Here is a 17,462-nt window from a genome sequence, read left to right as displayed (position 1 = left end):
CATTTGGTGCAATACCCAATGCTTAAGACAAAATTCAGTTAGGATAAGAATCTACCTGACAAATGGTGGTGCTGGTAAAATGTTGTGATTTTACTGACAACAAACTAAATGTTTAGATTTTGTTATTGTTTGTAATCTAGTAATATGCTTGTTTTGGTTAATGCATTGTTTCGATTGGTTTAACAATGACCCAGCTGCTGGAGCAAGCAGTCACATAAGTAAATCATCTCAAAGAGGTCTAAGTGCCATCCCCAATGAGTTGCTAAACAAAAACACTGCCTGTGATTCATGGGATCTGGAAACCGGGCTAAATATCCATAATTCAATGCCATTTTCTGCCTGTTAATCTATTTATCAGTATCTCTTAATTTCACCCAATATAGTAACAGGAAAGGTCTGATGCTACAGCTTGCAGCAGTTTATACTTACTTACTTACTGATTTAGTTTGTCCCATTCTCTAGTCATTATCAGTTAGTTGGCTTCTATTTAATAGTGGGCTTGGATATTGATCCTCTCTAAAAACCCCTCTGACAGACTGGGAGGTTAATTCCGCCACACAGACGCAGGGTGAACATGCTGTGACCGCTGACACTAATGCGCCAGTCAGAGATGACACAGCAGGGGGCAGGGGCTACTGCTTCCATAGCACTCTGAGCCAGTGCACACATTTAATGTCACACACATACACATGATGTCACATGCATGGCAGCATGACATGCACACAATTCTCCATATACAGATACATATCTGTATCCATACATGCTAAAAATAGACACACAAACCCAATCATGCACACACCCAAGAACACTCCTAAGTGGAGGCTGACCTTAAAGAAGGGGCTCACAGTGGTGACATTTTCAGATATAATCGAGGGAAAGTGCTCCTCAAATTGTGTGTGACAGAAGGATCAACTACAAATTACTTTACTAGCTGAATTTGACTTCAAAGGTTGCTTCATACAATTCACTTTTATGTCACTTTCTTGTTGTTGGGGATTCACAACACTTTCGTTCTTAAGGCGTCTCTGCAATTATTGAACATGCTTTAAGTGTATACACATACACTGTCTGTAGCAGCTACTGTAGCGCTGTATAGGACATTATTTTGGCCTATGTTGATTTGTGATGTCAGTAAGCTCAAAACCCTGTTCCACATTGGGTAGTGTTGATCTATTAATCCTGCATATAGATGAGTGTTGTCTTGCTGAACTCAGGAGAGATCATGGCCAACTATGTTTGCAGGGTCTTGTCATCGACCATTGGTCCATTTCTTAAATTTGAACAAAATGACCAAAAATCACATTGAGAAGTTGTACAGTAGGTGTTCAGCTCTTGGGAGGGATTTAATGTAACCTTTCTGATTGGACATGTTTGGCCTTCATCATGTAGGTTACGGGGTGGTGGGAGAAAAACTTTGATCATTTGGATCCAGCCATAGTTTCCAATATGGACACCATCGGTATCTATTTACAGAGGCAGGGTGGGGAGCACCTGCCACCCTGAATAAGGAAAACTCTCATGCAACATGGTGTGTGAAATCTTTGTCTTTATATGAGCTGCTATAGTGAGGTCACTTCTTAAACATATCTGTGTTTATGGGTCTGTGCATGTTTGTATCTCAGTATGTGTGAGATACTGTAGCTGAAATATTTTCACACTTCTCTTTCTCACACACACACACACACACACACACACACACACACCTACCCACATAACACTATCAGTGAGGGAGTACATTTCTGTGTAGAGGTGGGTCCCTTGGTTGTCAGTACACATGTGACAGAATGCAGTAGTATTCCTGCTGATAGTCAACACGTACACACACACACACACACACACACACACACACACACACACACACATACACATGTGCTAGCACACAGTTTTTGCTGTGTTTAGTCTGACCTATATAGCCAGTCATTGGTTGCTCCTGTCTGGGAGGAATGCTCACACTAATGTGAATTTACACCTCAATGACTTTGACACAGAGAGAAAGAGATTGGGAGGAAGCGAGAGAGAGAGAGACGGGGGGGGGTTGCAGAGAGGCGACATAAGGTATTAACTGTGAGGAAAAGAGCAGAAGGGGACAAGAGTAGCTGGACACTGAAGGAAGGAAGCAGGAGTTGAAATGAGAAAGAGTGGCCTAATGATGACATTTCACCAGAGCGTTTGAGGATATTGAGCTGTCTGACACGGGCCATTTCTCTCCACGCCCTAGTTAGTCCCCACTGCAGTGTGGCATTAGTAGGCATGGGTGTTCACTTCCCCCTCACTGAAACAACGGTTGTAGTGTCAGGATGATATAGTACAAATGTAGTCATCGAAGAAGTACCTCTTGTTAGATGCTCATTACGCTGTCGCTGAGCTGGTGTTCCTCCTCAAAGTGTTAATGTGTTCTAATACAGGATAGACTGACCTATTAGACTTGACATATTGTCTAACATATTGTACTTTCACAACCAGCATTGACATGAGTACAAGAGTGGTTTGTCTGGGACATTCATTTTCTCTCAAAATTTAACTAAGTTCTCGCACAGGCTAGTAACTTTGAATGGTGTATTGCTCATTTATAAGACCCAATTGTTTTTGCTTCGGGTGTCTTGACCATGCATGATTCAGGGTTGTTTAAGATGCAGAGATGTAGCTCCATTTTTGTTGCTGAATAATGACTGTGGCTATTCCTTATTTCTCATAAAGTTCGAGGACTAGGAATAGCAACCCTGAGTCATCATGGAGTTGTCGTCTGGCCGCATGCTTTTGCAGTGGCAGCTCCAATTTTAAACTCTTCACCAATTACTGAACACTCAAACCAGCGTTTTCAGATCCAAGCTATTAGCAGTCCTACAAAATCACTTGGTAGAATAAGCGAGTGTGAAGTGAGAAGAAGTCAGGGGGGAAGCAGAAGGTGAAAAAGAGAAAGTGAGAAGGAAACAGCGAGTGAGACAGAAATGCAGAGAGCATGGACATGCAAGCATCCTGCAAACAAGATGGCAGCCATGAAAAAGTTTATTAAAAACTTCAGTAATTACAGAAATGCTGTATTTTTTAAAATCTTTTTTTGCATCCTTTATATTGGAGCTTGATAATAAAACCTTCCTCTCCTCTCAATTAGTTTATTATACTCCATATGCATACCACTACAATGTATTGTCCCTTTTTGGGTTATTTTTGATTAACATCATTAGTGTTGATAAGTTGATTTTCCTCTCTAAAGGGGCACTCCACCGTTTTACACATGAAGTTTAATTTACTCGTCATTAGGAGTACTATCAACCTATGAAAACAGTTGTATAATGTCTGGTGATGTCATCAGGATTATCTGGGATTCGGCTTGACACTTACGGTTAAATACATAACAAAGAGCCTGCGTTACAAACTGTAGTCAGAGTTTGAAAGATATGGGTGTTTACCAAGCAGGGAGGATCTAAGGAAAGATGCTATCAAGTTGCACTAGTGAAGGAAAACCAAGGGTTTTGGGGGCGTGACTCATATGAGACTAAAAGTCAGGATCATCATCAGTGAATGAAACCAACCACAGTCAGGCTCATACAATACAGAGAAATGCTTTCAAAAACAGACCACTAAAACATGGCTTGATGCACACTGTATTTGCTCCACAGCACACACATTCCTCAAAGGGATCCGAAAACAACAAAGAGGCATATATTCACGTAGTACCCTGTAACAGTGTTGGTCATAAGGACGGTGTTGTGTGCTGTAGTATTCAACCACACTGACTTGGTTTTTATCTGTTTCTGTATGGAGGACAGGGTTTGTAGGAGCAGAGGTTGCTTCCTGAGTGGGTTTGCGTGTGTGTGTGTTTAGGGAGGAGAGTAGCTTTGAATAGCTAGCAGTCTGATCCACAACTGTCATGTAGCATTAGGCCTAATGGGAGAGAAATGTCTGCAGCAATGCCCATGCACACGCACACACACACACACACACACACACACACACACACACACACATACAAATGCAGACTGTTCAAGCCACAAGCACAGGTACACAAATAAACACAGACGTGCACAGATACTCAGGCCATTTTGACTCAACAAAGATATTATAGAGCAAATAACTGTTGAATTATATGTATATAAAGATGAATGTACACATATTCTACCCTCTCTCACTTCACACACATGTACTACAGTGAATCAGCGGAGCTCTACTGGCCAGAGGCTTTCATACAATAAAGTAAAAAATAAAACAGGATGAGAGCAGGGAATGTCAGGCACAGGACATGCTTGTCTATTTCCATCATTCGCAAACCTGGCAGAAGGAGAGAGCACTTTATGTGCAAACAGCAAAGCAAACAAACCTATCCGTACATAGTAAAGAAGTGGAAAACCGAAGATCTAGACGCCACATGCTGGTTCAGATCACGAAGGTCACCGTGCCTGAAACTGTAAATGTCCGCTGGTGTTGTTGCAGACAGGCGATGGGTGGCAAGGGCAGCGAGTCAGAGCAGCGTCACATTAGCGCAGCGCTCTACAGGATGGCCTGAAACTGATCTAAACAGTCGCTTTTGTTGAACTCTAATTGTCCTCTCTGCCTTTTTCCTTCCCCTTTCTCTTTCTTTTTGCCTCACTTTCACTGATTCTGAATCCGACTTTTCCACCCTCCGCTGACTTTTAAGTCTTTCTCTCTTTCGTTCTTTACTTTCTCCACAGCAAGTAGCGACGGCTGAGAGGAAAACTGCTTGTGACAGTGTATCAATAACATGGGAATACAGCAGTGAATAATACATGACTAAATTGAATTTCTTGAATTTATAGAAACTATAGTTTAACTTTGGGAAAATGAAGAAATCTCTTTCTGTATCGCTGTCCTGGTCTGTTCTCTGCTAGCTTTAATGACCAAGACAAGAGAATTTGTGTTGCTATTTGCTACAAGGCTAGCCATGCTAGCGCCTCTGTTAGGCTGTACTTAGGCAGTTATGCTAATGTCAGCATGCTTACAATGACAATGTTCATATACTGATGTTTACCAGGTAATGTTTGCCATGTTAACATCTTAGTTAAGTGTATTTGTATGCTGACATGTAGTGCTTTTTAGCACCAAACAGAAAATACAGCTGAGGCTGATGGGAATGTCGTTACGTTTGCTGGTAGATTGTTCTAAACCAAAGTACAAATGAAAATATTGGCCAATGATGGCGCTCGTAACAAGTCAGGGGATCGTGGTTCATCCTGTGGAGAATATGAATGTCTGCACCATATTTAATGTTGAGACATTTCACTGTTAATCAAAAGTGTCGACTCTCTGGTGGCTCTAGATGACAAGTCAGCGTATCAATAAAGTTGTTAGGGTCTATTGTCTGGGACGCATACAGTAAATGTCTGAACCAAAATTTGTTCACTAAAAAAAACTTAGATAGGAATAGCAGATATTAGATAAAGTTGGGGATATCTAATCCACTAGGGACTGTAAATGTTTCTATAAAATGTCATGGAAATCCATCCAACAGTTATTTGATCTTTCATTCTGGACCACAGTGGTGGACCGACCGACTGACCAATCGACAAACCCACACTGCCATCCCTATAGCTACTGTGTTAGCATAAAAAAGTAGTAACAACAGATACTGTTTACACTGTATACTACATCTCATCCTGACTGAGAACCATTTGTTGCTTTTTTGTGATAGAGTACTACAGTTCCTACAGCAATAATTTTAATTTATAGTGTCTCTGGCATAAGAAAGGAAAATGTGTCTTTATCTCATTGTTTTTGATGCCATCTGACTCTCTTCCTCATGCTCCCTCCCCTGTCTATCTCTCTCTTTCTCCCTGCCCCTTTCTATCTCTCTTCCCCTCTTTTTTTCTTCTCTTTTTCCCATGACACAAACCGACGTGAGGCTGCGGATCTCCTTGCTACATTGACCTGATGTGTCTAAATGCTTTCCATGCTTAAATCTCTTATTGCACATGGTTTTGCAAGAGAGACTGTGAGGTCAATTCTCAGTGACACAGTGCAACAAATATACCACATTAGGTCCTCGCTGTCTAGCATCGTCGTAGTTCACCCTGTCATGGTAAAACTGTTTAACAAATCAGTATTAAGTATTAAACAACTTGACTCTCCTCATTAAAGATGTGGCATATCTGAAGTGCTCAAAGTTGTTGTCTTAGTATATTGTGTTGTATTGTATCGGAACTGTTCTATTTTTGTTTAGAGGTGAGTAGGGAGATCAAGAGCGAGTGTTTTCACCAGTAAGACTGTTCTGCTTTCAGTTTACAAGGATAAGGCATTATCCCTTCTCATACATATTGAAATATCTTAACAGTGGCAGAGCAAATCGTATGTGAAAACAAATCTTCAGAGTGCGTAACTGAATTCATTGGCAGCAGTCAGGTCAGGCTGAAGGTTGGCATGATTCCTGCAGGAATAAGGATTTGAGCAGGCGAACTCAGGGATTTCACCCAGAGGTTTCCCTCACCATGGAGTCTTTGACCCTCGAGCTAATTAAAAACATTGAAGCAAGACAAGGGAAGGGGGCTTTTCCTTACTGCATCTCCCTGCCTTCTCACCAAAGGTGAGGATTAAGGCTTAGCCCTTCTCACCTTCTTGAGGCGCATTTTCTCATACATGTGTTCGTCACTTTCACATTGTGCTGTCACTCCGGGTTATAGTCTCATTCTTATTCTGTTTCTTGTTGATATGATCTCAAGGAACTTATGCACATTCACAGATGGAACAATACGCCAGCTGTACGTTTAATAGATGTGCATAGTTGTCATGACTTTCACGTTTTGTAAGGGTCAAGCAAAGCGCTGAAGAAACACTGTTGTGTGACTAAACCATAATTTTTAGGATTGTTATACTGAGATGTACAGTATTTCTTCTGGTTTATGACTCAAGGTCTCATAGAATGTACTGTATTGAGATTCAGCCGAGATAATCAAGTTACAAAGTCAGTGAACAACAGCTTTGAATTAATTAATGGGAGCTCATTTTGAATCTAAATTGATACATTGTGGATCACAGATTGGATATGAATTGTTCTTTCTAAGCTGACCATAAGTAACTCAAATGTGAATCTGTTTATTTGAATAATTAGGTGCAGTTGAAATCTGGAAAAGAGCATAATGTAGTGTAATTTGTGATACAAATGATCTATTTCTATGCGTTATTTAAGTGACTGTCTGCAAGTAATTGCACTAGCAAAGTTACAGAGTGGTTTTGGGCACATCGCTGTTCATACTGTACAGCAGAATACCAGTAAAAGTACAGAGGTTGCGATCACTGTCTGCCCAGACCCAGGACCTGGCTTCCATGTGCACATCGACCTGGTCTCCTTTCTGAAGAAGCAGCACTACCCCATTAGAGCCGTTGTCTGTGACGTCGGAGGCGGTTGGGTGTTCAGCGGTGCCCACAACAGCCTCACTATTCTTGTACAAGAGTAAAAACCCAGGGTTTCCTGCGTTAGCATGAGAGTAGACGGTGAAGTGGTAAACTCCACTAACCGGAGCTGTAAAGACTCCTGAACAGGAAGATTGAAGAAGAAAGAGGACGATAAGTCATTTCAAAATTAATGTTGCATGGCATGAAGCATTAACACAATATGACAGGGTTAAATGAGAAGTATCACAGCACTGTTCTATTAACATGCAAATAGATTCCAAGAGCAGGCAGGAATTCACCTAAGCAATGACAAGGCAAGAAAAAACAACTTATGGAAAGTCCACAGTATGCTTGTATGAGCAGGTCCATTGTATAATATAGGAAGAAATTAGAAAAACAAGGCCCAGGTTCATAAGTGATGAAGTGCATGTAGGGGCTAGGAAAAATGTTTTCCAGTATTGTGTATGGCATTGAGCTCACATGTGAAAAACAAGGATGCTGTTAATTAATTCAGTGATTACACAAATATGTTCCTGCAGTACATTACCTGTTGTTGGATCATAGCTGTCACCAATGTTGGTGATGACTTTCTTGTAGACAAGAGTGGTCTCTGTGTTAAATGGCCCAATGTGCGTTTGGTTCTCTTCCAGTGCAGCTGAGAAAGCCACTTTATCTGTCAACAAGAAAAACAACACTGTTGAAAAGGCTACAAATGTGTATTATATTTTTTTGTATAAAAACAGTTGTTTTATTATCTTTAAGGTGGAAATGGAAGTACACAAAAATGAGCCTCCCATCTCCATAGTTTATACTTTAAGTCAAACTTCAACCTTCCCATGTTGATGCAGTAACTTATTTACCCTCAGTTATTGATGTCTTCACCTCTTCCACGACTGCAGCTGTTTGGTCAACCTTATTCCTCAGCTCCTCTTGTACAGTTTGATTTCTTTCCAGTTTGACTGTTAACTCTATAATAAAAATGCATTAATTGCAATAAAATGTATCTGACGTGAGATGCATCAAATTGAAATAATGACTTTTTAAATTAAAGGAGACAAATATTTATACTGAGCAACAGCATAATACACAGATATTACTATAAACCTTTAAAGCCAATTTAATCATTTATCATATCAAATCAATGCAGATGTGGATACACTTCATCAATAATTTTTTGCTTGCCTTGACCAGCTGTTCGAAGTGCCTCCATCTCAGCCTCTGTTTTTTCAAGCTTTATGTTCATCTCCTGGTCCATAATCTCAGCGGCATTCAGTCTGGCGTCAAACTCTGTGGGATTATTGGAGGAGATTGAAAACAGTCTGAACTAGGTATTACAAAATAAACATTATAGATTAACAGTAAACTGTTAATATTATGGTAGTAAATGCATGTTTGAATAAAAGATGGTAGCTGCATTAAAAACTGCATGATATCAGCCATTATATCTCATTTAAATCAAAGAAGGGATCAGATGCTACACAGTGTTTCAATCGCCCCTAATAACCTAAACACGCATTCATAATCAAATGTAATTTTCAACACCATAAGGCCTACCTTGATGAGCTGTCGTGAGAGCTTTGATGTCCCTTTCCATGTCTGTTGTTTTGATCTTGAGCCCCTCACTCAGGCTCTCAGTGACTCCCAGTCTGGCTGCCAGTTCTATCAGAATGAAATAAAACCAAATGGACAAATGACGAGCAAAATGTGGGTAATGTACAGCATCAGTGCTGGGTGGATTAAAAACAATGCAAAATCAAATGAGTCCACTTCAGATTAGATGATATAACAAGATGAGATGGAGGGAAGGCTTGACCGCTATTACGAGACTGTGACTGGTCATGATATCCTGGGAAAATGATGGAGTTTCCTTCTTTGAGGAAGTTAGGGAATATCTTTTTATTTTTTTTGTACATAATTCTTTCATTCATTTATTGCATTAGATCGTATAGTTTCAGTTTTATTGTGAGAAACAACATTAACAAACCAGGCAGGGGTGAAAATGTCTAATGTCTCATCTTACTCCTCAAAAGAAATGTATGGTTGCATAGTATTGGACATACCCATGCAGGAAAAATGCAATTTATTTACCTTGATCAGCAGCCTGCAGTGCCTTCACATCTGTGTTCACATCTCCAAACTTATTCCCCAGCTCTGTCAGTCTGATGTTCAGCTCTATTTGTAAAAAACAAACAGGCAAATTAATACTGCATGATTCTCCCTTCAGTCAAATATAAATCATGAAGTGAAATTAGATGAGCTGAGGTGAGAATAAATCTACCTTACTCTGTCATAATAATTAACTTGTTTGTTTGTATTACCTTTACTTAGCTTCTGTAGTTGTTCCACTTGTGTGTTTTGGCCCTCCAAATCACTGGCATTCAGTCTGGCCTCCAGTTCTGCTCAGTGGGGATGGAAGAGATATTAGAATCATTAGAATAAAGAAACAAGAAAACAAACAAACTAGAAAAATGGGATGATAGATAGCATACAGAACTGTAATCACATATACAGTAGAGTTTGCAGCTAATGTGTGAGGAATGGAGTAGATGATTCCACATCTCGCATTCTTTTTCAAAAACCAAAGAGCAAAAAAAAAAATGTATTGAAAATATACTGATGTACATAATCATACAGTGTGAATGTAGTTCATTTACCCTGATCAGCAGCCTGCAGTGCCTTCACTTCTGCGGCCGCGTCTCCAAGCTCATTTCCGAGTTCTGTCAGTCTGGCGTTCAACTCTATTTGTTAAAAATGAGCGAATAAATACTGCATGACTTTAACCATTCAGTCAAAGATAAATCATGAGGTGAGATCAGATGAGCTGAGATGAGGATGAAATCTACTTTGCTGGTCATCAATTATTGACTTGTTTGTTATGTTACCTTTACTTTCCCTCTGCAGTTGTACCACTCGTTTGCTTTGACCCTCCAAATCACTGGCATTCAGTCTGGCCTCCAGTTCTGCTCAGTGAGAATGAAATAAAGATGAATAGAGTAAACAAATAAAAACATGTAAAAATATATTGATAGATAGCATTTAGAATTTATAACTACTGTATATATAAAGGTTGCAGCCATTGTGTCAACTTTATTGGCTTAAAATATCGTCCTGCTTCTTTATTTTGTCAAGTGCTCTCATTTTGATTATTAGTATTTTAAAAAGGGCCTCAGCTTATGTCCCATGTTGTGGATAAAGGTACCTTACCTGTGTACTGCCGCACGACTTGCTGCACCTGCTTCCTCTGCTCCTCATCCTGCATCTCGCTGACTCTCAGCCTGGCCTCGTGGTCTTTTTTACAGAATGGAAACAATGTCAACACCTCACCAGGTAGTGATAGAAACTTAATTACACAACACATAATTCATTTTATTGATGAACAGATGAAAGATTACATACATGTTCATTTTACACATAATTATGTAATTATGCTTTCATTTTCATTCTACCTGTAAAGCCTTTCTTCAGTGCTTCCACCTGTTTCCATAGTTCCTCCATCAGGCTGTCAGCGACTATCTGTATGGATGTCTGTTCTACACAGTTGATTACACAAATTATATAATGCAGTATGAGTGAATGTGAAACAGTAAGTAATAATACTATATTTGACATTAAGTCTGAGAAAAAAAGAAGACTTGGAGGATCAAATGCAGAAGATGCTGCATACTTAAACCATACTATCACCTCCCGCACATACCCTGTACTTTCTGAAGTTGCACCAGTTGCTCTTTGGTGTGTCGCAGCTCATTTCTCTGCTCATGCAGAACAGCCATCATCTTTCTGAGCAGAGTGAAGCTATCTGCCTCAGCAGGCCCATCCTGAGTATATGTGATAGCAGTGAACCTCTGTCCCAGGACGTTTGCCTCAGACAGGCAGCAGCCAAGCAGGACGAGTAAAACAGCCCTCATCTTTGAGGTCTGCAGAGTTGTGACACCTGTGGGGGTCTGCAAGAGGGGATTTTAAGCGTTGGTGGAGCAGCGTGTGAAAGCTTATGCAAGGTTTGTATGTTGTTTACGTGTAGTTGGCCGTGTGAAGTTCATGAAACATGTCCATCTGGGTCAAGGTTGGAGGTATTATGATAAGAGGCTTTTACATACAAGATGGAAAAGTAATTATAGGACAGCCATGTAAATGTTGTTTTTAAGAAACATGTAACATGTGATGTAGTTTCCATCCTTGCAGATGTCGTAACAAAATCTTCCAAAAACTACACCGAACTAATTTGTTTTAGTGTTTTAGTGCACATTTACAGCCATGCCTGTCTTTATTACAAAAAACAAGTTCTGGCATATTCAACCATTCACCATGCTTATACAGTTTTTACTATAGAGGGAGACGATGTTTTGTTACTACAGCGACACAAGTCTTTGACATAAGCACTTTCAATGAAACATGAGAGCTGTAGTTATTGAATGCTAACAAAGCAATCACTGTTCAGTAGTTCTGTAGATATCCAGTTAGCCTACAGTGTGAATGAAACACCTGGTGTTAGTATCAACCTTTCAAGATGATAGATGAATTGATGATTGATGAGTTTGTGGCCATAGTGATGTTACATATAGTCAACATTTTTACACAGCTGACATTGTTACATGCAAGACATGCACTACACAGAAACTGAAAATGCTAGAGGAAAATGTGATGTATTGAAGAAGAACTGACGTCACACAGCCTGTGACATTAAATGTGTGCTATATAAATGCTTTCTGCTTCTATAACTCTCATTCAAAGGCACATTAGTGTATGTGCATGCCTGCCTTTGTGTATGGGGGTAAACACGTGGATGTACTGCGTGTCCAGCCGGCTCCCATCAACCCTCAGGACAGCATCATGACAGTAGAGTGCAGAGCTGGAGGTGTGTTCGGCCGCCTGTGTGTGTGTGTTTGTGTGCATATGTGGGCTCCCATGGGCGAGGCAGAGGTCAGGTGTTACGCAGCGAAGGTTATAGAGTGATACAGGATAGATCCGCTTTCACGCACCTTAGCGCATTGGTGTGTACGCGTCTAATGTATGTGAGTTTTTTGTTTCTTCACATACAGTATGTTGTCCATGCATGAGTGTATGTTACTAAGCTGGAGGAGTGTCCTGGGGCAGCATGTGTGCAGCAGAGGTCAGATGTTACTCAGCGAAGGTCATAGAGCAATGTACCCTATGACACACCTGAAGTTGTTTGTGTGTGTGGGACACCATAATGTCCTGTATGTATATGCTTGTGTGCTGGATGTGAGCCTGAGATGCATATTGTCTGTCTGTCTGTCTGTCTGTCTGTGTCTCTACGTCTATCTCTGTCTCTTTCTGTCTGCCCCCCCCCCCCCCCCCCTCTCTCTCTCAGACCCAACCGGTCAAAGCAGATGGCCGCCCACCTAGAGTCTGGTTCTGCTCGAGGTTTCTGCCTCTTAAAAGGAAGTTTTTCCTTGCCACTGTCGCCAAAGTGCTTGCTCATGGTGGTAACTGTTGGGTCTCTGTAATAACATTATAAAGAGTCTAGACCTGCTCTATTTGTAAAGTGTCATGAGATGACTTTGTTGTGATTTGGCGCTATATAAATAAAATTGAATTGAATTGAATATATGCACATGCTCAATGCTGCACCGGCTGCTGTTGTGTGGCGGAAGAGAAATGGTTGGATGTGGAAGTGGGTGTGAAGTGTAAATATGCGGGTCTTCAGAGTGGTGTGAATAGGGTGAAAGCGGGTGAAAGCACTAACCTTGACCAATGTCAGGAAATCCTCGCCAGAGGAAACGGCACAGTTGACAGAGGCGTCCAGTGGAGGTTAATATGTTCTTTTTGTTGAAATTCTTCACCTCCCGTGTCGTTGTCTCTTTTTTTGTTTCCCTCTGTGTCATTGCATGTAAAAGATGTACCTGCTGTGAAGCTGTACCTACCATCACTAACAGTGAAGACTTGATTATGAGTAATGACATTAAGGAGGTTTTGGATGACTTTGTCTCACCTTGTTGTAGACCTTCCTCATCAGACATTAGATTTACTTTTATTTATTTATTTATTTATTTTCACAGTGGGAGCTGAACTTTATCAGCAGGCGCAAACAATTTTTTAAAGACATTATTTGGATAATTCATACCCTAAAATCATATAACCCAGATCAAACCACTCAAAAATTAAACCTAACCGTTTCAGTCATGAAGTACGAATCTCCAGCTCAGGAACAAGTTGGTGTCGTCAGTGTTCAGAACATTTGGACGAAAGGACTTTCGCAAAACAAAATGTGAATGTCAAGATAGCCCCTCCAAATGTGCAAACACTTGCCACTAACAATTTTATTCACAATGGCTTCAACTGTTGTTTACTCCCGTCTTGTTTTTGTGTGCAAAAGTGTGAACTGTGTTTTTCAGCAACATCATCCTGTGAGAACTGTTTTTGTGGCTCTGAGGTGCTCACATCTAATAAAATGATTTACAGTGACTCTCTGTACCCCCTTCCTACGCACCAAATGCTCGCTTCTTTTCAGAAATTTCTAGCTTCCTGTCTTCTTTTCTGAACCATGGCAGACGTTATTGTTGCAGGTGATTGGAAATGTATGTGATTCAGGGGTCATCCTGCATCTCTGTCTACCACAGCTGTGGTCACACTCTTGCTTTATATGTATTCTTTGTCTGAGTCAAATCACAGTATGGAGAGCAAAGCAAGCATGTTCTGTGAGTTTTTTTTTTTCTGCTGTCAAACTTCCTATACATCATCTTAACTATCTAGGAAAGCACAATTTGTGAACAACTTTTGATGTTGCAATGAGTTATTTTATCATTCAGAACTGCTGAACTTTAGATTTACATAAAAATGAGGCAAGCAATGGCTGCGTGCATGAAAAGATATGGATCCATGCTGGGAAGAGGCCCATAGAGTGTGTTGCAGACGCTTTCTGAAATTGTCCTGTCATGGATTTATACGTATGCTCTATGTATTCAGCTTTTGTGGGAGGCCTGTTCGTGTTCACATATGTGATCTGAACATTAAGATGAAGGTTATAACATATGGGAGACTAAACAACATCACACAGAAGGAGTGCATTCATTGTGAGTGAATAATGTGGCGCGTCTTTGCAATCTAATGATATGTACCTTCAGTGCAGACAGAGGTAAAAGAATATAGAATAAGTGTTGAAACGGTGTACTGATATAGTCATATAATCTGTGACGAGCTGCATATTTAATTTACAGGTCCAAGTGATCGCATGTATGTCGTGATCTAGTTCAGCGGCTTGGCAATTGTCTGTTTTTGAGTCAGTGTTGATATGAAAATGGTAACATACTTTGCTTTTAATAAAAAAAAAAATGCAGTGTATCGTTCACACTGACCTAATTTGTCTCTCACAATTGTTTGAGTTAGGCTGAACTTCTGAATATTTTCTCTTCCTTCCTCCACAGATCATCGCATATCAGCCGTATGGACGCTCTGTAGACTGGTGGGCATATGGAGTTCTGCTCTATGAAATGCTGGCAGGGCAGGTGAGTGGTGTACACACACACACACACACAATTGTCCTTATTGTGTAATTGCCTGCTACATGCTCACAGACTGCTCACAGCCACATTATTCCCACGTTCAAGTTCCCCTGGTAGCAAGGCCTAAATGTACTCAGGTGGTGCTTCCTAAAAACCTTCCCACCAGCACCAATGAGCCACATCAACACAGAAAACCACCATCTCCCCTCCAGTCATAGGGCATATCCTATTTGGTTTAACCTTTCACCCTCTTTTAATGTAGTCAGCTGAGCTTATTTTTGAGTTGGGTTAAGACAAGCTTACAATTTCCTACAACCCATTCTTGTGTTTTAGAGTTTTTTTGTGCCCTAAAACAAACAAATTGCTGTTTTCGGAACTGAACTGCAGTGAGAATAAAGGGGAACGTACACATCATCAAAGTCTGTTCACAGGTCTTGGGGAGTACCACCTTCAAAGTGGAAAAAGTTGTATGAAGCCTTTTGTGGCTCCAGAGGGAGTTAGAACGAAGTGAGCTTACCAGACCTCTGTAGCCCGCTACGCATCTCTGCTTGACACAGTGGCTCGAGGCTACATTAGCCACTACTTGAGTTGCATTGTGGGTAATGTAGGTAACAAGTTTTGACGAGGAAGAAGAATACATGGAATAAAAAAGACACTATCTCTTGTTCTGCTGCATCAATTTTGATCTTTTTTAATAGTGGTGTGCAATGCTAAATTGTTGGAATACTCTTTTAATCAAAAAGATATAATCTGCTGCCAGCCATAGGCTTTTGGGGTTCTTTTTAGTGCCTGTGTGCATGTATGTACAGAAAATGAGTGTAAAGTAAATTTCTCATATTTCTGCATCAAACGACTCCCTTCGATTTTTTGTGTTACCACTGATCTGTTTAGGAAGCCTACCTTTTCAGATTCCTTGTTTATTGCTGAGGAAGAGCACCAAACTTGACATGTGTCGCAACAGGAGTAACTACCAGTTAGTCCAAGCCTGTTTGTATTCTTCATGCCTTTAAGTGCCTGCACTTGAGCACAAATTGAGCAGATTCAATTCTTCCACTAACCACTAACTCGTCTGGGAAGCATACTTTTCCACTGTTTCTTGTTTGGTGTTTGTTTAACTCGTATAGCATCAGCCCGAAGAAGCTCTATGTGGAGGTTACATTGGAACAATATGACCTCTTCACGGATTAGCATAGCATTGGCTATTTATAATGACTTTCTTAAAACACCACATTCTAGTGGAAGTTATAGTGGAAACAGACCATGTCAGAGATAAAAAAGCATAATCACCAGTTTGTGAAAGGTGCAGCTATGGCTTAATATATTGTCATAACTGTTTTCTTCATACACTATTAATGTAAATTGATTCAAGAGACATTGACATGACCTCTTCAGAAGGATTTTTAAAGGTCTTAATAAAACATGTTTCCAAGACTCACTAAATGACTTATTAAGAGATGTATGACTTGTTAATATATTTTTGAATTGACCTCATTTCAAAAGGCCAAAAGCAAAATGCAAGTACATGCAAAAGCAAACTCCCCCACAGTGAATCAAAGCATGAACATGGGTATGTTTTTCATTCCCAAATGAACTCAGAGCAAGCTGTTAAACAATTAATAAAAGTATTCAGATGTTCCCTTCCTCTGTCTCTCCCTGCCTTGTGTGAAATCAGGTAAAGAGGGCATGACGCAGACAGGCTATCTCTCCCCGAAAGGGCCAGTGGAGTGGAAATGACGAATAATTCATTTTATAGACTGTCAAAACACCCACATTATGGTTACTGATGATAACCACCCATTGAGGAGGGGGAAAGAGCTGGGTCATCCACTCCATTTGCCCTGCAAGGTCTTCCTGAGAAACTGTTTGCACTGTTCCTTGTTATCTTCTCTCCACTTCTATGTTTTTGTTGTTTGTATTTCTCTGTCTTTTTCTCCCCTGTTCTTCCTCTTGGCACCCTGTTAAGTCAAATTGTTTCTGCCCTCCTCATATTTATTCATTTGAGAGAACAGTTTTTACTATATTTTTTAAATGTACCTGTTGTAGTAGAGTACACAGAGGCTGGATCCCTATGGTGCTACATGGTGACACTTAACTTTCAGCAGTAAAAGGTTGTCAAGGGAACAGCAACAGTTTATTCATCCACTATGTGATAATGGATGAAACACCAACAGCCCTCTCAAAATTATGTCTCTCCACCCCCAGCCTCCGTTTGACGGCGAGGATGAAGATGAGCTGTTCCAATCCATTATGGAGCACAACGTGTCCTACCCCAAGTCCCTGTCCAAAGAAGCTGTCTCCATCTGCAAAGGGGTGAGTGGATGTTCTTTGCCATCAATGAAAAACCTTTTGCCTTTATGAACCAGTTTTTGTGGCGAAGCAAAAGCCATAAACATAATGATCGGTGAATCTATTTGGTATTCATAAATGGTTAACATTGTACTGACTGTCAGTGAGACAGTTTTTTCTGATTAGCTTTTTCTGTTTTACACATTCAGAAAAATGCACTTAAACCATCTGATATGAAATCTTCAGTCTGTTGTCCTGTTTAACTGGGACTGTTTCCCCCCACAAGCTTTTCCCACCTGGGTTGAAACTCCTGTAAATAAGCATTTTAAGCTCTGTGTCTTTTACACTCTTCACTGAAGCCAAAATAATTGA

The 17,462-nt window shown here is 40.4% G+C and overlaps 1 protein-coding gene across 5 annotated transcripts in view; it reads left to right on the top strand.

Moving 5' to 3' along the window:
* Window positions 1-17,462, top strand: part of prkcaa (protein kinase C, alpha, a) — a 137,756-nt gene that overhangs the window by 101,350 nt on the left and 18,944 nt on the right. For all 5 annotated transcript variants that reach the window (XM_070917077.1, XM_070917069.1, XM_070917052.1 and 2 more), the window contains 2 exons: window positions 14,727-14,807; window positions 17,007-17,114. In XM_070917077.1, coding sequence (XP_070773178.1) covers window positions 14,727-14,807; window positions 17,007-17,114 — 189 coding nt within the window. The remainder of the gene's footprint in view (window positions 1-14,726; window positions 14,808-17,006; window positions 17,115-17,462) is intronic.

The sequence above is a fragment of the Enoplosus armatus genome, chromosome 2, assembly GCF_043641665.1.
Source record: "Enoplosus armatus isolate fEnoArm2 chromosome 2, fEnoArm2.hap1, whole genome shotgun sequence".
Classification (NCBI taxonomy): Eukaryota; Metazoa; Chordata; class Actinopteri; order Centrarchiformes; family Enoplosidae; genus Enoplosus; species Enoplosus armatus.
Note: the sequence above shows the minus strand (reverse complement) of the source record. Positions and strands in the feature narration are given on the sequence as shown.